Consider the following 24,041-nt stretch of genomic DNA (forward strand, 5'->3'; position numbering starts at 1 on the left):
TGAATGGAACATGAGGCTTTGAGCGAGGTGCATGCAGTATGACTCATTCTGCCTGTGGGCTGAAGCAGTCGCTAGAACGGCAGCTCTCTCCTTTCCTGTCTCGCTGTTACATCCTGTCACGTATTGATGAGCGGGCCACTGTCACACGTCTCCAGTTATCAAACAGCTAGTGTGTAATGGTGTGATGTGAAGTGTGTGCGTGTGTGTGTGTGTGTGTGTGTGCGTGTGTGTGTGTGTGTGTGTGTGTGTGTGTGTGTGTGTGTGTGTGTGTGTGTGTGTGTGGCTGTGGCACGGAGAGGCCGTCATGGTTGTCCTCAGACATGAACCTCGGTCTGGAAGTGACAGGTCCAGTTGTTTGAGTCAAGATCTGCGTCCCCGCTGTCAAACCAGGGTGCTTCGTTGAGACGAGAGGGGCGGAAGACGTCAGCACGGATTAATTTAAAACACGTTCGTCGAGTGCTGAATTAAATAGAATCAGATCTGCCAGATACAGTTGGGTCAGCTTGTTGCCAGAGGAACGTTTTCTAGTAATGTGCTAGTCTATCTATTTAGTTATCAAGCTGCTATTATTCCTATAATTTACTCAAATGTGTTGATGTGTTACGTAATCTTTTTTTTCTTTTTTTTGCCAAAGGGAAGCATAACATCGACTTGCAATGGAAGGGCATGTTACGTGCTAGACCAGGGGTGTCAAACCCATTTTTCTCGCGGCCCATATTTTAGTTACTGTTTCCCTTGGAGGGCCGTTCTGACTGAAACCAGAGAAAAGGCGTCAAGAAAAACGCTTTATTCAACTGTTGTGTAATTCAGATTCAGAAAACTTTATTTATCCCCGTGGGGCAATTAAGTTACTGTAATGAGAGATTCGGTCAAAAGAAAAAAGCTTACAATATCTCTCTTATTTGTTACATATGAGAATTTGAAATGTTGGTACAAATTTTAATAAGCCACATGGAAGTTGATTTGCTTTCACGGGCCACATAAAATGATGTGATGGGCCAGATCTGGCCCCCGGGCGTTGAGTTTGACACCTGTGTGCTAGACGCTCAAACATTATTTGAGAAAATTCAATTGAAATACATAATCTGGAAAGTGGGTTTGGACATGGAACATAAAACCTAAAGAGGAGGACAAAATGGAAAAAAGTGACATGAGCGGTGCACTTTATTGAAGATTTGTTAAGCTTTGTGAAATTGATCATAAAAATCTATGGTGCATAAATCTATGATTTTGGTGCATAAATGTCTTCCTTTTCATTGCCCGATGTGTAGTTAGTCAGACAGTGAAAGAGTAAGCTGTCACGTAAATTTATAACATGACATAAATCATTTTGTACCAGCCTCCTGGATGAAAAAAAAGTTTTAGTATGTTTTTTTTCCCCCAAAAATGTTTCCCTTTTTAGTTGAGTTTTTATTAGTTTTAGTTTTTTTGGGGGAGTGGGGGGGTTCCAAGAATGAAAAACAAAACAAAACATTGTGCAGTCAAAACAACAGTCCGTTCAAATTCAATCCACAAATCAAAAATCAAGGTACTGCAAAACAGTCCACAGACTTTGAAGTCCAATAGGTGCAGTGAATAATATTGCCTCTCAAGTTCGGTGCATCACAACGCTAACGTCTTAAATGAACCTAGGATGCCCTCGCATTCCATCTTTTGTTTGACAAGTTGCCAAAGTGGATTTGTGGCTTTCACATAACACTATTAGACACTTTCCCACTGGCTTTTAGATATGAGTCATGATCAATCTGGAAGGATGGATAGATCGATGGGTAGAAGTGGTGATGCTAATTAGCGCTTTGGAGCGTTTAAGTTTCAATGCTTCATTTGTGATAAGCTTGACACAAAGTACAGGGACTTGAGGTGTTTGTTGTGCCTGGGGGGGGAAGAAATGAAAACAAAAAATGAGCTTCCGTGATGCAATATGTGCACTTCATGGCACCCAGCATGCCTCACGCCACCGCAGTCCCTAATGGAGCGACAGGGAAAATACATTGATTGACCTGCCTAATGGAAGAGGGCTTGGGGTGATTGGTCGGGGGCGAGTGCGACTGAAATCAGTGCTGCTCTATTTGTCCTGACAAATTCGATGTCTCTCAATGACAAGAACATTCATACATGCAGATGTGTGACAAGCTTGCTTCTAATCTATTCATTGTGTGACAAAAGAAATTCAAGTCAAGAATTTCTCTCGAAAGATGTTTGGATGTGAAGATTTTTGTCACATACATTTCGGTCCTTAAAAAGATACAGTGTTATCGGTACTGCTCTGTGCGTAGTGTGATGATGTCATCTAAATGTGGAAAATATGAGATTTCATTTGATCTTTATTTATTATTTATTTATTTCTTTATTTTGAGAGCCTGGCAATGTGATGTTGGCGATTCATTCGGCGTGGATGTGTCTCTGCATCAAATGGTGGCTTAACAGCATCCTTGAATAACTAGGACACTGTGTACGGCTGTTCTTTTTTTTTCCTGTCGTAAGAGTCGTAACATCCTTCCGGGATGCATTCGAAATAGCAGAAGACTTAAGGCATCTGACATCAGTTTGTTTATCAAACAAAAGGCGAATGATATCGCCAGTCTATTTTGGGCTTTGAACACTTCGGCTTTTATAACTCTTTTCAAAGAATTTATTAAAACAGTAAGACTCCAGCACTATCCGTGTCATCACTTGAGTGTTTTGTTTTTATATTTTGGGAGTGGTTATCTTCTTTTTGTACGTGTATGGCGATTGAAGTTGAGAATTCTGTGTTATTTGTTCTTTTAACCTAGCTACCACTAGAATTTATGTAGTGTCTGTGTGCATATACAGTGTCAAACCCTTTGGACTTTGCTCGATTTTTATCCAGGAAATGTTCATAAAATGTGACCCCATCCTAATGTGGTGTTGCTTAATTAAAGATGCCATGATGTATATAAAACACAAACCAGTTTCTCTTCTCAAAAAGCGTTGTCCCCTTTTAACCTAGCTACCACTAGAATTTATGTAGTGTCTGTGTGCATATACAGTGTCAAACCCTTTGGACTTTGCTCGATTTTTATCCAGGAAATGTTCATAAAATGTGACCCCATCCTAATGTGGTGTTGCTTAATTAAAGATGCCATGATGTATATAAAACACAAACCAGTTTCTCTTCTCAAAAAGCGTTGTCCCCTATAAACCATTCCTCACAAAATTGTTACGGTTCCAGAAGGGTCCGGAACAGAATCGGACTCTCAAAACATGGAGTCCGATGGAATTGAACAAAGAGTTTATCCATATTATCAACGGAAATAGGTTGTCGTGAAAAGCAGTGTTGTGTCCAAGGACCGGCAACCCGAGGCCAAGGCCAAGGCCAAGGACTTGACTCCGAGGCCAAGGCCAAGGCCAAGGACTTGGAAAATTTTCCGAGGCAAGGCCAAGGCCAAGGACTTGAGAAATTTTCCGAGGCCAAGGCCAAGGACCAAGGACTTGCCTCCAAGGCCAAGGACCAAGGACTGATTTTGAAGCTGAGGCCTAGCCGAGGACATGTATAAAACAATGCTATCATACCACTTGGCAGGTCTTCATGATTTGCAACACCCCTCCATCATAACCCCTTGCACTCCCTAACGCTTGAATGATGTGTTTTTATTCAAAGAGTAGAACAGTCAGGGTACGTGTTATTTATACTGAGAAAACTAAAAATAAAAGCATATGATATACATTTATGAATTAATGTTTTAGTGCAGTAGTTTCTTAATATGAAGTAAACCAACACTCAACAGGCATGACATGGCACGGAAGACAAGTTGAGAAATGACTTTGCATAGAAGTCAATCACTGAGTGCAGAAAAAGCGGTAATCTCTGCAGTGATAATTTTACAGTTTACCGGCAGCGAGTCTCAGGGACTCGCTGATCAGAAAAGTACGAGTCCCATTATGCATTGAGAGAGTCCCAAATTTTGAATTCTGAAATGGTCTACTTATTCAATTGCATATGATAATAACACAAACAACAACATATACATACAATTATAAACAAATGCTGCAAAAATTTAAATAATTCAGGAGCAGGCCTGAGGATTTCGGAAATTCATGGTAACCGTTTTTCGGTTCCCTCGGATTACCCAATGGGAAACCACGGTAACTAATGTTGGGTTCCGTAAACGTTCATCATGGGAACCCATTTTTCTATTTTGACTGATATTCATAATCAAGAATTCTGACACTCAAAAGTATAATGTTTCAAGGGTAAATGTCTCAAAACGATGCATTAACAATGAACATTACATCAGTAGCTGTGTACTCCAGGTTTATTCCAAAAAATAAATGGATCAAAAACTGGTGTACTCATGTGGCATCATCAGAGTTTTTTTTCTTTTTTTCTCACACTGCAAAGATTAATTTACTGGTAATCATTAATACAGGTAAGTATTGATGTGGCTTGACATCCTCTTCCCAAGACGATGCATGTGTACTCTACGATCAATTTGACGAAAGAATTTAACACACGTCATCATGAGTTCTACCAACAGTTAACATTAGCATTACTACACCTTGTGACGAAGGATTTATTCATAAAGTTACCATGCTCCAACCAGTAAATTATAGAATAACCAATACTGTTTCATAATATTTTTCATAACGATTAGCCTACAAATCTAATGACCAACTTGCCTCGTAATCGTGCCTCTCGTCGTATCTTGCTCTCGTGTTCTGTGCATACATTTCAGGTGAGTTTAGTGATACGCCCTTTGGACCATTCATACGAAAAATCAGACTGGCATTCCCATTTCTTAAATGTCGTAATTAGTAGACCTTTGTGAGTTTTTTTTTCGCCGCCATCTCAAACTTTCATCCGCGCAATTCCTCAGTTTGCGGACTAAAATACCCAGTCAGCAAAATTGGTCTGGCCCAGCTCTGGGGCAGACACGGCACGTACACTCGGCCCACATACCTCAATGAATGACGGTCCTGCAGTGGCCCACGTCTGGCATCCATGATGTGGGCCGCATTCGGCCCAGATCTGAGCCGCATTGTAAAACCATATCTGGCCCGACTCCGGCCCGACGCTGGGCCAGAACAGGTTCCTGATATCAGCCTGAATTCAACCTCAACGAAGCCACATCTTTTATGAGCCATATTTGACTCACATTAAAAAAAAGTCTCAAAAACGACTGTTATAAAAATATGTTTATTGTCATAATTTGTGAACCTCACATATAACTCCACATACACTGGAAAAATGCACTTTTCTTTATTTAACAGTGAACACCAAGTCCAAATTGGAATGCAGCTTACTCTTGAACGGTATTTTTCTGTCCATCAAATTGTTGCGCTGTCCATGTCCTCTTTTCTTCTCATGCTCTCCTTCCTGTCACCATCCCGATCAGGAGCCAGATGTAGCCATCTTTTGATTGTGACATCAATTTCCTGGTCTGAGGCCCAAGAGGTTAGACTGTTAGGTCTCACAGCGGCTGTAAGAACTGTTAAGAAAACAAGAATGGACAGTGTGTTAGGAAAACAAACATTTGTACATGTCATGAACAATGAATAGTCAGTAAAAATAACCCCTGAAATTTCTTATAATAATAATAATAATAATACATTTCATTTATAAGTGTCTTTCAAGACACTCTAGGGACACTTTACAACCAAAACTAAATTAGGTGTGACGCTGTTGGGCGGAATATTTGCCACCAAAAACTAAACGTGAATACATTTTAAATAGTTTATACTGAATTTGAATTACGTGAATTGAAGGTCACAACCATGAATAGTAAGGCGTTTTAACAAAAAAAAAACCCGACCATGTATAGTAAGACTGTCTTTTTAGACGAAAAAAAACGACCATGAATAATAAGGTGCTTTGAGCCGAAAGAAAACACCATGAATAGTAAGGCGTTTTAACAACAAAAAAAACGACCATGTATAGTAAGGCGTTTTTAGCCGAAAAAAACGACCATGTATAGTGAGGCGTTTTTAGCCGAAAAAAAAGACCATGTATAGTAAGGCATTTTTAGCCCCAAAAAAACGACCAATTATATTAAGGCTTTTTTAGCCCAAAAAACGACCATGTATAGTAAGGCGTTTTTAACCCAAAAAAAACGACCATGTATTGCGGGGCATTTTTAGCCCCAAAAAACGACCATGAATAGTAAGGCGTTTTTAGCCGAAAAAAAAAAGACCATGTATAGTAAGGCGTTTTTAGACGAAAAAAACGACCATGTATAGTAAGGCGTTTTTAGCCGGAAAAAATGACCATGTACAGTATATAGTAAGGCGTTTTTAGCCGAAAAAAACGACCATGTATTTAGTAAGGCATTTTTGGCCGAAAAAAAACGACCATGTATACATGGTCGCCGAAAAAAATACATTTCGCCGAAAACCCCCCGGTGAAAATGGTTTTCTTGATTGGCTGTCAGCCGGGTGAGGGTGCCCCCTTCCCTCTGCCGATGGCCCGAGGACAGCCGGGGGAGGCTCCAGCACACCCCCCGACCCCGACCCTTGTGAGGACAAGGGGATGAGAAAATGGATGGGAGGGTGGACGGACAACACCCATGCCAGCAAGAAGAGAACACGCAAGCGCGACAGGCCGGAGCTGGATTTGAACCCTGGACCTCTGCGTTCACACTCCAACGCACTAACCAGTGGGCCACGGAGCCAGCCCAGCGTCACACTCAAATGTATAAATGGCAGCATAAAACACCTTTATTTATTTTTTAAAAAAATATATAAGATCAACACAACACATTAAAAGTCATGATACTCTTAATTCTCTCTGTGTTGTCATTTCTTGCTCTTGTGCAGCTTTCTTGGCTTTGATCTTCTCCACCAGTTCATGTCGGAGAAAGGGGATATGTCATCTGACCATCTCAATCACAACAGGACATTTCTACCAATTCAAGTGGAAAGGTTGTCATTGGGTGCCAAACTTCCACTTGAATTGGTAGAAATGTCCTTTTGTGACTGAAATGTCATCAGCCATCTAAGTCACAACAGGACATTTGCGTTTTTGGCCCAAAAAAACGACCATGTATAGTTAGGCGTTTTTGGCCGAAAAAAAAACGACCATGTATAGTAAGGCGTTTTTAGCCGAAAAAAACTACCATGTATAGCACGGCGTTTTAGGCCAAAAAAACGACCATGTATAGTAAGGCGTTTTTAGCCGAAAAAAATGACCATGTATAGTAAGGCGTTTTTAGCCGAAAAAAACGACGATGGATAGTAAGTCGTTTTTAGCCGAAAAAAAACAACTATTACTATAAGGCGTTTTTGGCCAAAACAAACGACCATGTATAGTAAAGCGTTTTTAGCCCAAAAAAACGACCATGTATAGTAAGTTGTTTTTAGCCGAAAAAAACGACCATGTATAGTCAGGCGATTTTAGCCGAAAAAAACGACTATGTATATTAAGGCGTTTTTAGCCCAAAAAAAAGACCTGTATTGTAAGGCGTTTTTAGACGACAAAAAACAACCATGTATACTATAGTAAGGCGTTTTTAGCCGAAAAAAAGACCATGTGTAGTAAGGCGTTTTTAGCCGAAAAAAACGACCATATATAGTAAAGCGTTTTTAGCTGAAAAAAATGACCATGTAAAGTAAGGCATTTTAACTCGAAAAAAACAACCATGTATAGGAAGGCATTTTTAGCCGAAAAATACGACCATGTATAGTAAGGCATCTTTAGCCCCAAAAAACGACCATGTATAGTAAGGCGTTTTTAGCTGAAAAAATCGACCATGTATAGTAAGGCGTTTTTAGCCGAAAAAAAACGACGATGTATAGTAAGGCGTTTTTAGCCGAAAAAAATGACCATGTATATAGTAAGGCGTTTTTAGCCGAAAAAATTGACCATGTATAGTAAGCCGTTTTTAGCCGAAAAAAACGACCATGTATAGTAAGGCATTTTTGCCCGAAAAAAAAAAGACCATGTATCGAAAGGCGTTTTTAGCCGGAAAAAAACGGTGCAAATGGTTTTCTTGATTGGCTGCCAGCCGGGTGAGGGTGCCCCCTCCCCTCTGCCGATGGCCCGAGGACAGCCGGGGGAGGCTCCAGCACACCCCCCTGACCCCCCGACCCTTGTGAGTACAAGGGGATGAGAAAATGGATGGGAGGGTGGACGGACAACACCCATGCCAGCAAGAAATGAACACACAAGCGCGACAGGCCGGAGCTGGATTTGAACCCTAGACCTCTGCGTTCGCACTCAAACTCACTAACCAGTGGGCCACGGAGCCAGCCCAGCATCACACTCAAATGTTTAAATGACAGCATAAAAAAAATAAAATTTCTACCAATTCAAGTGGAAAAGTTGTTGTCATTGGGTGCTAAACTTTCGATTTTTTCGGCTAAAAACGCCTTACTATACCTGGTCGTTTTTTTGGCCAAAAACGCCGTGCTATACATGGCCGTTTTTTTCGGCTAAAAACGCCTTACTATACATGGTCCTTTTTTTTCCGGCCAAAAACGCCTTACTATACTGTACATGGTCGTTTTTTTCGGCTAAAAACGCCTTACTATACATGGTCTTTTTTTTTTCGGCCAAAAACGCCTTACTATACATGGTCGTTTTTTTTTCGGCCAAAAATGCCTTACTATACATGGTCGTTCTTTTTCGGCCAAAAATGCCTTACTATACATGGTCGTTTTTTTTTCGGCTAAAAACGCCGTGCGATACATGGTCGTTTTTTTCGGCTAAAAATGCCTTACTATACATGGTCGTTCTTTTTCGGCCAATAATGCCTTACTATATATATATACATGGTCGTTTTTTTTCGGCTAAAGACGCCGTGCGATACATGGTCGTTTTTTTCGGCTAAAAATGCCTTACTATACATGGTCGTTTTTTTTTCGGCCAAAAATGCCTTACTATACATGATCGTTCTTTTTCGGCCAAAAATGCCTTACTATACATGGTCGTTTTTTTTCGGCTAAAAACGCCGTGCGATACATGGTCGTTTTTTCCGGCTAAAAACGCCTTACTATATACATGGTCGTTTTTTTTTCCGGCCAAAAACGCCTTACTATACATGGTTGTTTTTTTCGGCTAAAAACGGCTTACTATACATGGTCTTTTTTTTTTCGGCTAAAAACGCCTTACTATACATGGTCTTTTTTTTTTTGGGCTAAAACCGCCTTAATATACAGTACTTGGTCGTTTTTTTCGGCTAAAAACGCCTTACTATACATGGTCGTTTTTGGGTCTAAAAATGCCTTACTATACATGGTCGTTTTTTTGGGCTAAAAATGCCTTACTATACATGGTCGTTTTTTTTCGGCCAAAAATGCCTTACTATACTTGGTCGTTTTTTTGGGGCTAAAAATGCCTTACTATACATGGTCTTTTTTTTTTCGGCCAAAAACGCCTTACTATACATCGTCGTTTTTTTCGGCTAAAAACGTCTTACTATACATGGTCGTTTTTTTCGGCTAAAAATGCCGTACTTTACATGGTCGTTTTTTTGGCTAAAAACGCCTTACTATACATGGTCATTTTTTTGGGCTAAAAACGCCTTACTATATACATGGTCGGGTTTTTTTCGGCTAAAAACGCCTTTCTGTACATGGTTGTTTTTTTCGGCTAAAAACGACTTACTACACATGGTCGTTTTTTTTTTCAGATAAAAACGCCTTTCTGTACATGGTTGTTTTTTTCGGCTAAAAACGCCTTACTACACATGGTCATTTTTTTCCGTCTAAAAACGACTTACTACACATGGTCGTATTTTTGGGCTAAAAACGCCTTACTATACATGGTCGTATTTTTGGGCTAAAAACGCCTTACTATACATGGTCGTTTTTTTGGGCTAAAAACGCCTTACTATACATGGTCGTTTTTTTTGGCTAAAAACGCCTTACTATACATGGTCGTTTTTTTCGAGTAAAAACGCCTTACTATACATGGTCGTTTTTTTTCCGAGTAAAAACGGCTAACTATACATGGTTGGTTTTTTGGGCTAAAAACGCCTTACTATACATGGTCGTTTTTTTTGGGCTAAAAACGGCTTACTATACATGGTCGTTTTTTTCGAGTAAAAACGCCTTACTATACATGGTCGTTTTTTTCGGCTAAAAACGCCTTACGATACATGGTCGTTTTTTTGGGCTAAAAACGCCTTACTATACATGGTCGTTTTTTTTTGGCTAAAAACGCCTTACTATACATGGTCATTTTTTTGGGCTAAAAACGCCTTACTATATACATGGTCGGGTTTTTTTTCGGCTAAAAACGCCTTTCTGTACATGGTTGTTTTTTTCGGCTAAAAACGCCTTTCTGTACATGGTTGTTTTTTTCGGCTAAAAACGCCTTACTACACATGGTCATTTTTTTTCCGTCTAAAAACGCCTTACTACACATGGTCGTTTTTTCGGCTAAAAACGCCTTACTATACATGGTCGTTTTTTTTTTCAGATAAAAACGCCTTTCTATACATGGTCGTTTATTTTTGGGCTAAAAACGCCTTACTATATATACATGGTCGTTTCTTTTTGGGCTAAAAACGCCTTACTATATATACATGGTCGTTTTTTTTTGGCTAAAAACGCCTTACTATACATGGTCGGGTTTTTTCGGCTAAAAACGCCTTACTATATACATGGTCGGGGTTTTTTTCGGCTAAAAACGCCTTTCTGTACATGGTTGTTTTTTTCGGCTAAAAACGCCTTTCTGTACATGGTTGTTTTTTTCGGCTAAAAACGCCTTACTACACATGGTCATTTTTTTTCCGTCTAAAAACGCCTTACTACACATGGTCGTTTTTTCGGCTAAAAACGCCTTACTATACATGGTCGTTTTTTTTTTCAGATAAAAACGCCTTTCTATACATGGTCGTTTATTTTTGGGCTAAAAACGCCTTACTATATACATGGTCGGGTTTTTTTTCGGCTAAAAACGCCTTTCTGTACATGGTTGTTTTTTTCGGCTAAAAACGCCTTTCTGTACATGGTTGTTTTTTTCGGCTAAAAACGCCTTACTACACATGGTCATTTTTTTTCCGTCTAAAAACGCCTTACTACACATGGTCGTTTTTTCGGCTAAAAACGCCTTACTATACATGGTCGTTTTTTTTTTCAGATAAAAACGCCTTTCTATACATGGTCGTTTATTTTTGGGCTAAAAACGCCTTACTATATATACATGGTCGTTTCTTTTTGGGCTAAAAACGCCTTACTATATATACATGGTCGTTTTTTTTTGGCTAAAAACGCCTTACTATACATGGTCGGGTTTTTTCGGCTAAAAACGCCTTTCTGTACATGGTTGTTTTTTTCGGCTAAAAACGCCTTTTTGTACATGGTTGTTTTTTTCGGCTAAAAACGCCTTACTATATATACATGGTCGTTTTTTTTGGGCTAAAAACGCCTTACTATACATGGTCGGGTTTTTTTCGGCTAAAAACGCCTTTCTGTACATGGTTGTTTTTTTCGGCTAAAAACGCCTTACTACACATGGTCATTTTTTTTCCGTCTAAAAACGCCTTACTACACATGGTCGTTTTTTCGGCTAAAAACGCCTTACTATACATGGTCGTTTTTTTTTTCAGATAAAAACGCCTTTCTATACATGGTCGTTTATTTTTGGGCTAAAAACGCCTTACTATATACATGGTCGGGTTTTTTTTCGGCTAAAAACGCCTTTCTGTACATGGTTGTTTTTTTCGGCTAAAAACGCCTTTCTGTACATGGTTGTTTTTTTCGGCTAAAAACGCCTTACTACACATGGTCATTTTTTTCCGTCTAAAAACGCCTTACTACACATGGTCGTTTTTTCGGCTAAAAACGCCTTACTATACATGGTCGTTTTTTTTTTCAGATAAAAACGCCTTTCTATACATGGTCGTTTCTTTTTGGGCTAAAAACGCCTTACTATATATACATGGTCGTTTTTTTTTTGGCTAAAAACGCCTTACTATACATGGTCGGGTTTTTTCGGCTAAAAACGCCTTTCTGTACATGGTTGTTTTTTTCGGCTAAAAACGCCTTTTTGTACATGGTTGTTTTTTTCGGCTAAAAACGCCTTACTATATATACATGGTCGTTTTTTTTTGGCTAAAAACGCCTTACTATACATGGTCGGGTTTTTTTCGGCTAAAAACGCCTTTCTGTACATGATTGTTTTTTTCGGCTAAAAACGCCTTACTATACATGGTCGTTTTTTTCGGCTAAAAACGCCTTACTTATTATACATGGTCTTTTTTTGGTCGAAAAACGCCCTACTATACATTGTCGTTTTTTTCTTCGAAAAACGCCTTACTATACATGGTCGGGGGGGGGGGGTTCGGCTAAAAACACCTTACTATACATGGTCGGGGGGGTTTTCGGCTAAAAATGCCTTACTACACATGGTCGTTTTTTTCCGTCTAAAAACGCCTTACTACACATGGTCGTTTTTTTGGCTAAAAACGCCTTACTATACATGGTCATTTTTTTTGGGCTAAAAACGCCTTACTATACATGGTCGGGTTTTTTTTCGGCTAAAAACGCCTTTCTGTACATGGTTGTTTTTTTCGGCTAAAAACGCCTTTCTGTACATGGTTGTTTTTTTCGGCTAAAAACGACTTACTACACATGGTCGTTTTTTTTTTCAGATAAAAACGCCTTTCTGTACATGGTTGTTTTTTTCGGCTAAAAACGCCTTACTACACATGGTCATTTTTTTCCGTCTAAAAACGACTTACTACACATGGTCGTTTTTTCGGCTAAAAGCGCCTTACTATACATGGTCGTTTTTTTTTCAGATAAAAACGCCTTTCTATACATGGTCGTTTATTTTTGGGCTAAAACGCCTTACTATATATACATGGTCGTTTTTTTTTTGGCTAAAAACGCCTTACTATATATACATGGTCGGGTTTTTTCGGCTAAAAATGCCTTTCTGTACATGGTTGTTTTTTTCGGCTAAAAACGCCTTTCTGTACATGGTTGTTTTTTTCGGCTAAAAACGCCTTACTATATATACATGGTAGGTTTTTTTCGGCTAAAAACGCCTTACTATACATGGTCGGGTTTTTTTCGGCTAAAAACGCCTTTCTGTACATGGTTGTTTTTTTCAGCTAAAAACGCCTTACTATACATCACTGGTGTCAAACTCATTTCACATGGTGGGCCACATACGGCCTCGATAGTTGTCAAGTGGGGCGGACCATTAAAATGATACCATACTTTGCTATAAACAACCAAAACAACATGTCTTTCCTTTGTTTTTGTATAAAGAAGCACAAGAACATTTGGAAAATGTTGAAATTTAATGAACGTATCTTTTACAAAACATTTCATGAAGCACCTTGCATTTCCTTCAACAAATGTGCAATTTACTTTTATCATTCACATATATGCATTGCAACTGATCCCATTGATTGTACAAACTTTAACAAGTAATTGGTATTGAAAAATATAGTAATGCACTTTATGATTAAACAAGATTTATCAAGAAAGTAAGTTTTAAACCATTTACACGTGCATATAAAATCTAAATGTAATCCCTGCCTACACCTTACAAACTAAGGAGAGTGCTATTGATAGCGTCTGCTGTCATGGGTCTGTCTCAGTGACGGACTGAGCCTACTGTTGTCTTCTTCTCTGGTCAAAACAGTGTCCCCTAGCGGATACTCAATGATCTGCACCTTATTAAAAATAACTTAAAGATATTGCAAGCATTATCTCATTACATACTTACGACATTAACTTAAACAATGGCTGAGCAAACCATTATGCTTGACTTCTGATTTCAAAACTAGTCATCCACCAATTTGTTGTGCACTGAATGTATAATATGTGGAGGTGATTAAACATTTATACGGTTTCACCAAGTTCATAGTCATGATCACCCTCTCAGGGAAACCGTAACTACAATGTGGCCCACGACAAGAATGAGTTTGACACCCCTGGTCTTGGGAATTCAACACTTGGAGACAAAGGCTTGGCAGCTTGATAGTCCCTAAATACATTGATATGAACATTTGCAGCAGGTGTGCATGCTGGAGGGAAGGCCCTCCTCTGCCACCTGCTGGAGACACGCAAGAACAGAATCATGACAACAACTAAGAGCGATTAACTTGCGACAGAGGGTCCCAAATCATATCTGAAAGCCATGATGGCCATCATTCCACAGTAAAACAGATTGTCTATGAATGTACAAAGTCTAGCACCGTTGTGTCTCTTCTCAGAGAAACAAATTTCTCGTTACATGACAGGATTTTCTTTTGCCTCGTCTCACATGATCTCTTTTCCACTTCCTCTGGCACTTGAAGGAGACGCAAGGACAAGACAGCCATTTTGCATCTGGCTGAGAGCCCTTTTCATGGAGGAGTGTCTCTAATCTGCATGGAGAATGAGTTTTTAGAATCATCAACTTTCCTCGGCCGCGTGTCACTGTAGTTCAGGGACAACGGCGTAGCAAAGGGTCGGTTGCCCGGAGATAGAAGCAGGCAGCCGAAATACACAGGATGTGCCCTGTCCGTGGAAACGCGTGCATGTGTTCACAGAAGTACGTGTACTCACCTGCAGAGAAAAACCTCTAGAGTATCTTGCCAGCCCCTAATTATGTGCAAGCGCCTAAACGTGACACAAGGGAGGTGAGTGCTGAATGATAGGGAACTATTAACCTGTGGATAGGAAAGAAAAACAAAAATGCTTACGTGAGTATGCAATGAGGCAAATCATAGCATGCGGACTAACAAAAGATCAAAAATGGCAACGTGGTCACGTGGGCTTTCATGTGTGTGTGTGTGTGTGTGTTTGAACCAAATAAATGCGCACTTGATGATCTGATGGTGCATTGCTATTTTTGGGACAAAGAACTTTCATAGTCTCCCTCTCATCATGTTCTCTTGTTTGGTGTTGATATGTTTGGTAAAGTTCCAACTCTAATGGTGCCTGCAGCTTGAGCCACAAACCCACACGCTGCATCGAGGCTTTCGCTTCAAGCCACAGCTGCAATGACTGATAGCACTGTTTGTTTGTTTGTGTGTGTGTGGGGGGGAGTGCGCACAAAATGTGTGGGAGAGAGCGAAACATCTTATCTATTTTAGACAAGAGATGTTATCCACATGAGAATACTGACAACAAGATCACAGACCTTTACTAAGATTTCTCAACTCCCCAAATCAATTGAGTGAGCACCTTTGACTGCGGTGTTGATATTTTCATCTATTTGCTCCAGAGGGAATTTTGAATACGACTAGAACTTTTAGGCGTGAGGATTATACAAAACATCAACAAATTGGAGCCTGAGTTGAAAATACTTGAATTAGTTTGCCTCTGCATAACATGACAATAGATTTTGAAATGAAGCAGTCAAGATATGACCGACTTGCAAGTAATAGTAATAGTTTGAATTCGGAACCGTAGAGGATCATTCTATGCAATGAAAATTCGAAGCCAATGGAAACAGCGTCGTAAAAAGAGCGCACTTCACATGACGCATGTTGCAAGTGAGCATCCTCAGCTGAGCGGCTTTTCGCGGCATCGCTGGGTTAACTGCACAATTCTATTTTGGTGAGAGAACATATTTCATAGCCGTTTTAGTCGCTGCTCACACTTCACCCCCTGCTTACACCAACTCAAATATTAAAACTAGGAATCAGTGGTTGGCCTCAGCGTGGCTTCTCCAATGAATGGCTTTTTTAAACACTGTTCTCTTTGGGATAAAGTCAACGCTTAGTCACAGACTGAATGATACGCTGGATTAAAAAAAATACATATCTATCACACATCTAATTGGCTTTTCCATTCAATTACCATTGACTTTTGTTCTTGTGACATGTAATTGTGACTTTCCGCGCATGAATGAGAAAGCATGTTTTCCACCGAGGTTTAAAAGCGGAATCTTGCGTCTTGACGCGACAGCTTCAAATAGTCTAATTTCCTCACTAATTCAGACTCACAGGCCTTGCTAATGACATTAGGAGGAAGATACATTGTGAACATTGCCCCCATTGAGCAGTGCATTAGCTACTCATTTAATAGCGGAATGAAGAATGACTACAACAAACCGCATGAAATAGGCCTGCGCTTTTGAATTTTGGTAGTTTAGTCTAAAAGTCTCCTGATTTAGCGCGGTATTTTCTATGCACAAGTTGGCAGCAAAAAAAAAAAAGTACCTGTTCAATGCCCTGAATGCCAGCTCTCAGAAACATTATTCATTAGGATTCATTGTTGTTGTGCGTGTTTGTCTTTCATTCAGCGGCCAGATGAAGAAGTGGTGATAGACCAGGGTGGCACCAGCTCAGTGCTGAACATCCACTATGAGAAGGAAGAACTTGAAGGTGGGTACAAAGAGGACTCCAACAATTTTCATTTGTGCCCTCTTATTGCTGAGACACAAGCTTTCCCTCTTAATATTTCCTGAAATGATAATTCATGATGTTTGATGTCACAAGGGCATTGACTTTTCTCAACGCTGATCAATTACAAAATATTTGGTCGATGGTGAGATGACAGACAGAAATATAAAGGTGTTGGACTGTCGGGACTTCAATCGCTTAGCTCAATCAAAAACAAAACAAAAACAAACAAACAAACAAAAAGATCTTGGTCTGTCTCTGTGCAGCCCGGTACCAAATGGGTCGGTGGTTGGGGACCACTGATCTTTGAGAAATATGGAACTCAGTCCTCATTTCCTCAACGCACATTTTCTTTCAATTTATTTAATAATACTCATATTATGAATGCTATGGTTAGACGCATTTATCTATACAGTGGTACCTCTACTCACAAAATTAATTGGTTCTGGAAGAAATTTCTTAACTAGAAAATGTTGTAAGTGGAGACGTGATTTCCATGTAAATGACCTAATCAGTTCCAAGCCCCCCCCCCAAAATTCAGACATAAATGCTTTCTAAAGCATAAAAATGCATCAAAATGTGTAACAAATACATGCTACAATTAGATTATTACAAAATAAATGAGAGTTGTGCATAATGTAAAAAACATCGTTTTTTGCCCTCTTTAGTTCATGTTCTCCATCAGAAGTGTTTTTTGCCTGACGTTTTGTAAAAAAATGATCCAAGGACTTTTGCTTTTGGCGGATTTTAACAATCCGTCGAAAAAGTCCAAGGCAAAACATTAGCATAGTGACCGATTGCCCGACTGGTGAACATTTTTTCTGTGTGATTCACAGTTACGTGAAATTAGCGGAACATCTCATGGCCCGAGGGGCGAATGACGAGGACGCTGCATAAACACATACCTATCCATCTACGCACATAGACACATATGGTAGAGCCCACCCCCCTCCTCCCCCCTTAGCCAATGGGATGACAGGATGATGCTCAGGAATAGCCAATGGCAGAGCAGCTATGTTGCGTTCGGGAAACTCGGAGCTGTGAGTAGTAGCCCATACTGTGTTTTTTACCTTTCGTATCTTGAAATTTCGTTCGTAACAAGAGGCAATATTTTCCTGTTGAGGCATTTTGTCACTTGAAAATTTCATATGAAGAGATGTTCGTCAGAAGAGGTACCACTGTATACATGTAATAATAAGCATTGTAATTCTTCATCCATCCCCCCCATCCATTTTCAACACCGCTTATCCTGAACTGGGTTGCGGGAGGGTGTTGGAGCCCATCCCAGCTGATTTCGGGCAAAAGGCGGTCTACACCCTGAACTGGTTGGTAGTCAGTCACAGGGCACATATAGAGACAAACAACCACTCAAACCCACATTCACACCGTCACTGAGTGGGAGCCGATCCCACGCTGCCTGCACACAAGTCAGGCGAGTGTGCCACGACACCATCAGCGACCCCATTATCATTATTACCTCTGTCACCTCCTTTTCAGGCCACAGGACTCTCTTTGTGGGTGTTCGGATGCCCCGGCAGAGCCATCGACACCACAAGGCTCATGGCTCTCGGCATCGTAAGAAAGACAGGAGGACGGGAAGCATAACAGTGCGAGAAAGCCAAGGGAACGAGAAGACACCCTGTCACGGTACGCGCAGAAACACATTTCCTCCATGGAATTACACACTGTAGGATACAATCTTAAATATTTTGGCACAAAGACCTACCAATAAATAATGTAAAAGTTTGACAAGTCATCTCATTTCATAGAAAGGCAAAATTGTGACTCACGTGCTGTCACTTTATCAGACACGCCGTCCCAGAGGGTGCAGTTCATTCTGGGAACAGAGGAAGATGCTGAGCATGTGGCCCACGAGTTGTTCACTGAGCTGGATGAGATCTGTGTGAAAGATGGCAAAGATGCTGAGTGGAAGGAAACAGCCAGGTCAGTATTTTCCCCTGGGATCCATTGGTAACAAAACCTGCTAATAAAAGCTTCTGGCTGCTCGGGCGGAGACGCAAATTCACATTTAGAGCCTACGAGAGCATTTCTTGACCAGGAAGAGCTCAAGTCCTCTCTCGCATAGAGGATTTCAAATATTTAGCTATTGGTTTATGTTTTGGCAGTTGACATCATTATCAGTCTAAAATGGACCGTCTTTCAAAAACAGACGCTCTCAATTTGCTTTGCGATGTGCTTCTCATTTGTTTAATCACCTTGTCTAAACTGTGTCTTGGTTTCAACGATGTCCTCTTCGTCTGTCTTCAGGTGGCTAAAGTTTGAGGAAGATGTGGAGGATGGCGGCGAGAGGTGGAGCAAGCCGTACGTGGCTACGCTGTCCCTCCACAGTCTCTTTGAGTTGAGGAGTTGCATCATCAATGGGAGCGTTTTGCTCGACATGCACGCTGACTGCATTGAGGAGATCGCAGGTGCGCATAAATATGACAACTCCATTTGAAATTCATCCAAAATGGACTCCTTTCTCTGTACCCGACAGCTACTTTAAATATGCTAGTACAAATACAGTGGTACCTCTACTTACGAACGTCTCTTCAGACAAAATTTTCAAGTTACAAAATGCCTCAACAGGAAAATATTGCCCCTCGTTACGAAAGAAATTTCAAGATACGAAAGGTAAAATGACAGGATGGGCTGATGGTCGTTGCTCTGAGTTTCTTTGAACGCAACATACTTATAGCCGCTCTGCCATTGGCTATTACCGAGTATCATCCTGGCATCCCATTGGCTAAGAGGGACCTCTACCGTATGTGTCCATGCGTGTCGATAGATAGATATGTGTTTATGCAGCGTCCTCGTCATTCACCCCTCGGGCCATGAGATGTTCCGATAATTTTACTCAGCATAAGTTAGCGATCGCTAACCATGCTGATGTTTGACTTGGACATTTTCAAAGGATTGTTAAAAGCCGACAAAAGCAAACGTCCTTGGATAGTTCTTTACAAAACGCCAGGCAAAAACCACTTCTGGGAGAGAACATGGACTAAAGAGGGCAAAAAAACGATGAGGACGCTGTTAAAAGTTAAATGACTATGCAGAGGCAATTATTTTTATTCTTTACTCAGTTTTTTACATTATGCACAATGCACAATTTATTGTGCAATCATCTAATTGTAGCATGTATTTATTACACATTTTGTTGCATTTTTATGCTGCATGAAACATTTATGTCTGAATTTTGGGGGGGGGGGGGGGGGGCTTAGAACGGATTAGGGCATTTCCATGGAAAACACGTCTCTACTTACAAAATTTTGTAGTTAAGAAATTTCTTCCAGAACCAATTAATTTTGTCAGAGGTACCACTGTATATCATTAACTAAGTGCTTGTGACTGAATGACCACTGTCTAGTTATCCAGACACACACACACACGCACACACACACACATCCACACCCATTCTCCGGTGAAGACACTGTTCATCTTAATTATTTGTCGCAATACTCATCAACAATGATTTAACAAGGTCGGAAACAATTAACCGGCATGAAGATGCAACACATTATTTCTACACTCCTCTTCAAGTGTTTGCAGTTTCGTATGATTGCTTTGACAACATTCAAAGGAAATCACAACACAAACTTAGGTGTGAACTGTGGTGTATTTTCAGCCTTGTTTCAGCCGTGTACGTGGTGGCGGTCCAATTAGCAGGGCTTATTATTATACTGGCACTCAACTCAACAAGTCAGCACTGGCCTTGAGATGTGCTCAGACTTAATGTGGGATGTGTGCGTGCGTGTGCGTGCGTGTGCGTGTGTGTGTGTGTGTGTGTGTGTGTGTGTGTGTGTGCGTGTGTATGTGTGCACATGCAGATTGTCTGACAGCAGTAAAAAAGTTGTCTTAATGACTCAGCATCTTGGAAAAGACAAAGTGGAAGACGAGGCAAGAAGATGAAGATGAGCCGGTGATTTGTTGGACAGTCTCATTATTTAACAACGTCTTGAGAAATATAACACCAGCAACAGAAATGAAAGAAATGAGTTCTTGTTAGAGGATTTATATCTCAAGTTAAGGCAAGCTCTGCATTCTCGCCTCTTCTTTCTGTGTGGGTCACAGACATGGTTCTGGATCATCAGGAAGCGTCTCACGAGTTGGACGACAGCGTGAGGGTGAAAGTGCGAGAGGCCTTGCTCAAGCGGCACCACCACCAGAATGAGAAGAAGAAGAACCTCATGCCCATCGTGCGCTCCATCACAGAGGGGACTCGCAAACAGTCCGAGCCTCACTTAACAGGTTGTTTTTTTTTCTGTACAGTTGATTTATAGTCAGCCATCGCAAGTGTCGGCCACCAAAGAATGTTATTGTGAGCACGAAACTGCAAACAAGTTTTATTGAATAAAAATTTGCTGCGTTTGTAACGGTCGTTGAGATACCAACATCGGCCAAAAATGTCGATTTAAATCTGTGGTTCTTTGTAAAAATATGGGATTTTTTTTCTACATTCAAGAGACCGTTTTCACTTGAGTTATCCTTATTATTGTCGACATTCGGCTAAATTCCCATGTGTCCATCTTGTAGACATATCATGCACTCCATCACAATTTCATAAAATACCATCAAAAGTACTGTCAAAGCTTCTCAAAATGAACAGAATGGGTTACCAAAATCGTTTCTATATTATTTATGTATTTTCTTTCCTTATTTTAGGCTTGAGGTTTTGGGGTTTGGGTATTTCTTTTTATATTTTTAATTAATTTTTGTATATTTTTCATGTTTCTGGAATGGTACGTACAAAAAGGTGAATTCAGTTTGACTTCCTGTTCGCCTGTTGTTCGCACACAGCTGTGTCAGCCACATCTCCTCAGCCTGCACCCCTTACAGAGCCACCTAAGAACGGCGCAGGACCGGAAGGGCATCAAGTGGACCTCAGCAAGGTAAAAGAGCAATTTGAGCAGACGTGCCAAACTCATTTTTGTCACGGGCCACATTGTAGCTACAGTTTCCCTTGGAGGACCATTATGAATTTTGGGAATTTTTTAGCAAGCATCATAGGACTTGACATGATTGATTTGCTTTCGCGGGCCACAAAAAATGATGTGGCGGGCCAGATTTGGCCCCTGTGCCTTGACTTTCACACCTGTGATTTAGAGATTTTTTTTTTGAATGGTCACGTCCTCCATGAGTGCTAAGTTCATATACACTGTATTCTTTTGTGTATCCCAGCACTTGTTTGCATATACAGTGTGTGAATAGAAAATTTGAGGTCCACATTTTAAAAATGAGAATTATTCGTCTGCAGCTCATCTGTTTTGTCGTCTTGTCATCAATCAAATGAATCCTGTGAAAGTAAAAAAAAAAAAAAGATATTAAGAAGCTTTCACATCAAAATAAAACCAAAACATTGATGTATTCTACCATGATGAAAGGGCACGTCTCTTAAAACAATTTCCACTCAACTGTTATTTATCAGGTGGACCTCCACTTCATGAAGAAGATCCCAGAGGGAGCAGAGGCCTCAAACGTGTTGGTCGGAGAGCTGGACTTCCTGGAGAGGCCCATTGTGGCTTTTGTTCGCCTCTCCCCCGCTGTACTGCTCACTGGCCTCACCGAGGTCCCGATACCCACCAGGTTGAGAGCAACGCCTTGTGACACTCACGTGCACAACACTTCCAATGGTGTACATTCGGTATAGTGTGGACATGATAGAGTTGAAGCTGTCACCTCATCCCTTTAGGTTTCTTTTCATTCTCCTGGGCCCAGATGGAAAAGCTCAGCAGTACCATGAGATCGGACGCTCCATGGCAACCATTATGACGGATGAGGTAAGGTTTGCCTTCAAAACAATCCCTTTGCTAAAGCTGAAGAACTCTGACGCAGCCGATATGCGTCGTGTGTCTTTTCTCCAGATCTTCCACGGTGTAGCTTACAAGGCAAAGGACAGAAGTGACCTCCTGGCTGGGATAGATGAGTTCCTGGACCAGGTGACTGTCTTGCCACCAGGGGAGTGGGACCCTTCTATCCGAATTGAGCCACCCAAAAATGTCCCATCTCAGGTACACTGTGGGGTTTTTTTCTGCTTTGATTGGTGAACTACAATCGCAATATGCTGAAGATAGCTGGCTTTGATTTTATGTGATCGAAGGAGAAGCGGAAAATGCCCGGCGTCCCGAATGGCACAATTTACCAAGTAGAGGAAGAGCAACATGCAGAACACCATGGACCGGAGCTGCAGAGAACCGGAAGGTGAATCCATGTCTGCCAGATAAACCTCACTGTGTTTCAAATTGTTACGCAAATGATATTTTTCGTTTGTGTTTCCCCAATAGCGATAGCGAGAGTCAGAATAATTTTCAAATCATCAACCTTTAAATAATATCGTGGGACGCACCCTTTAATCCCACATCGCTATTTTTCTAACTGTGTGTAAACAGTGGGCGGAAGGTATCGTTCTGTTCCGGCATGGCTGTGTCCCGACGCACGAAGCGAGATCCCAAAAGACGCGCTTAACGACCTTTGGGTTTCACTCAAAACTAAATGATTCCCACAGAGACACTCCAGAAGCTTGCACAATCTTCAGAATCTTCTTCCCCAGAAGAGGCACATTTTCCCTTTCTGCCATTGTAATGACCGCATGTCCCATTAGTTTTGTCCGTATAGTGTCGTCAAAAGGTCTTAGAGAGAACAAATGATGATGTATGTTGCCGGCATAATGTTCTCCCTGAGCACTTTGTTCCCTTTGTGTTGTGACCAGGTTATTCGGCGGTCTGATAATGGACATCAAAAGGAAGGCTCCGTTCTATCTGAGTGACTATAAAGATGGTCTGAGCCTGCAGTGTGTGGCCTCGTTCCTCTTCCTCTACTGTGCCTGTATGTCTCCTGTCATCACCTTTGGGGGGCTGCTCGGAGAGGCAACAGAGGGACGCATTGTAAGGGCAAACACTTGCACGGAATGTCTGCACAGAAACACATTTTTTCTAATGTTAATACATATACATATTTCCAGAGTGCCATTGAGTCCTTACTTGGTGCATCCATGACTGGAGTAGCCTACTCACTGTTTGCTGGCCAGCCTCTCACGATTCTGGGCAGCACAGGACCCGTGTTGGTGTTTGAGAAAATCCTCTTCAAATTCTGCAAGTCTGTATCAAATTAGCTGCAGTTCTTAGTCACTTTTTTTTTTTTTTTTTTGGTATGCTCTGCCTGATATGTGTTGTTCATTTGACTCTTTAGGGACTACAACCTGTCCTACTTGTCGTTAAGGGCCTGTATTGGCCTGTGGACGGCACTGTTGTGTCTGTTGCTCGTCGCTACAGATGCTAGCTCTCTGGTGTGCTACATCACTCGCTTCACGGAGGAGGCCTTTGCTGCCCTCATCTGCATCATCTTCATCTACGAGGCCTTGGAGAAGCTGTGCCACCTGGGAGAAATCTACCCCATCAACGCTCACAGTGATCTGGACAAGCTGACGCTAGCATAGTGAGGAACACAGTTTGTGGTTGTTTTTCTCTTGGCAGACTTTTCAGAATTGCGAACAAACTGACAGATAGAGAAGTGTAAGTAGAATTGCACGGGAGCAAGAGGGTGCAGCTTCTTTGAAAAGTTAGAGCAGCTGTCAGTTGTGACATTACACGAGTCTATTGGGGATTTTTTTGCAACGCTTACGGAAAAATAAATGGAAAAATTGTGGCTCGGAAATTAGGTGAGCATGCTCACATTCATATGCAACCTAGCTTGTTAGCATTGAGTAATTTTATTTTTGTTTTGACCCCTTTGAACCAACAGTGGTCAACTTCTTTTTACACTTGTTTGTGTGACAACTAGAAGCAGTAAAAAAAG

The 24,041-nt window shown here is 40.9% G+C and overlaps 1 protein-coding gene and 1 long non-coding RNA gene across 3 annotated transcripts in view; both read left to right on the top strand.

Annotated features, from left to right (window-relative positions):
- The window catches only part of slc4a8 (solute carrier family 4 member 8), a 34,009-nt gene that overhangs the window by 2,916 nt on the left and 7,052 nt on the right, over positions 1 to 24,041 (top strand). For both annotated transcript variants that reach the window (XM_086117142.1, XM_086117141.1), the window contains exons 2-14: positions 16,151 to 16,232; positions 17,748 to 17,897; positions 18,059 to 18,194; positions 18,519 to 18,679; positions 20,322 to 20,498; positions 21,048 to 21,139; positions 21,676 to 21,833; positions 21,940 to 22,027; positions 22,112 to 22,258; positions 22,348 to 22,448; positions 22,957 to 23,131; positions 23,209 to 23,342; positions 23,436 to 23,681. In XM_086117142.1, coding sequence (XP_085973268.1) covers positions 16,151 to 16,232; positions 17,748 to 17,897; positions 18,059 to 18,194; positions 18,519 to 18,679; positions 20,322 to 20,498; positions 21,048 to 21,139; positions 21,676 to 21,833; positions 21,940 to 22,027; positions 22,112 to 22,258; positions 22,348 to 22,448; positions 22,957 to 23,131; positions 23,209 to 23,342; positions 23,436 to 23,681 — 1,847 coding nt within the window. The remainder of the gene's footprint in view (positions 1 to 16,150; positions 16,233 to 17,747; positions 17,898 to 18,058; positions 18,195 to 18,518; positions 18,680 to 20,321; positions 20,499 to 21,047; positions 21,140 to 21,675; positions 21,834 to 21,939; positions 22,028 to 22,111; positions 22,259 to 22,347; positions 22,449 to 22,956; positions 23,132 to 23,208; positions 23,343 to 23,435; positions 23,682 to 24,041) is intronic.
- LOC147201297 (uncharacterized) lies at positions 3,295 to 3,536 on the top strand. Its single transcript, XR_015101695.1, has 2 exons — positions 3,295 to 3,324; positions 3,363 to 3,536. It is a non-coding gene; the product is annotated as an uncharacterized LOC147201297 (long non-coding RNA).

The sequence above is a fragment of the Hippocampus guttulatus genome, chromosome 8 (genome assembly GCF_054856545.1).
Source record: "Hippocampus guttulatus isolate MCC_2025c chromosome 8, RoL_Hgut_1.0, whole genome shotgun sequence".
Classification (NCBI taxonomy): domain Eukaryota; kingdom Metazoa; phylum Chordata; class Actinopteri; order Syngnathiformes; family Syngnathidae; genus Hippocampus; species Hippocampus guttulatus.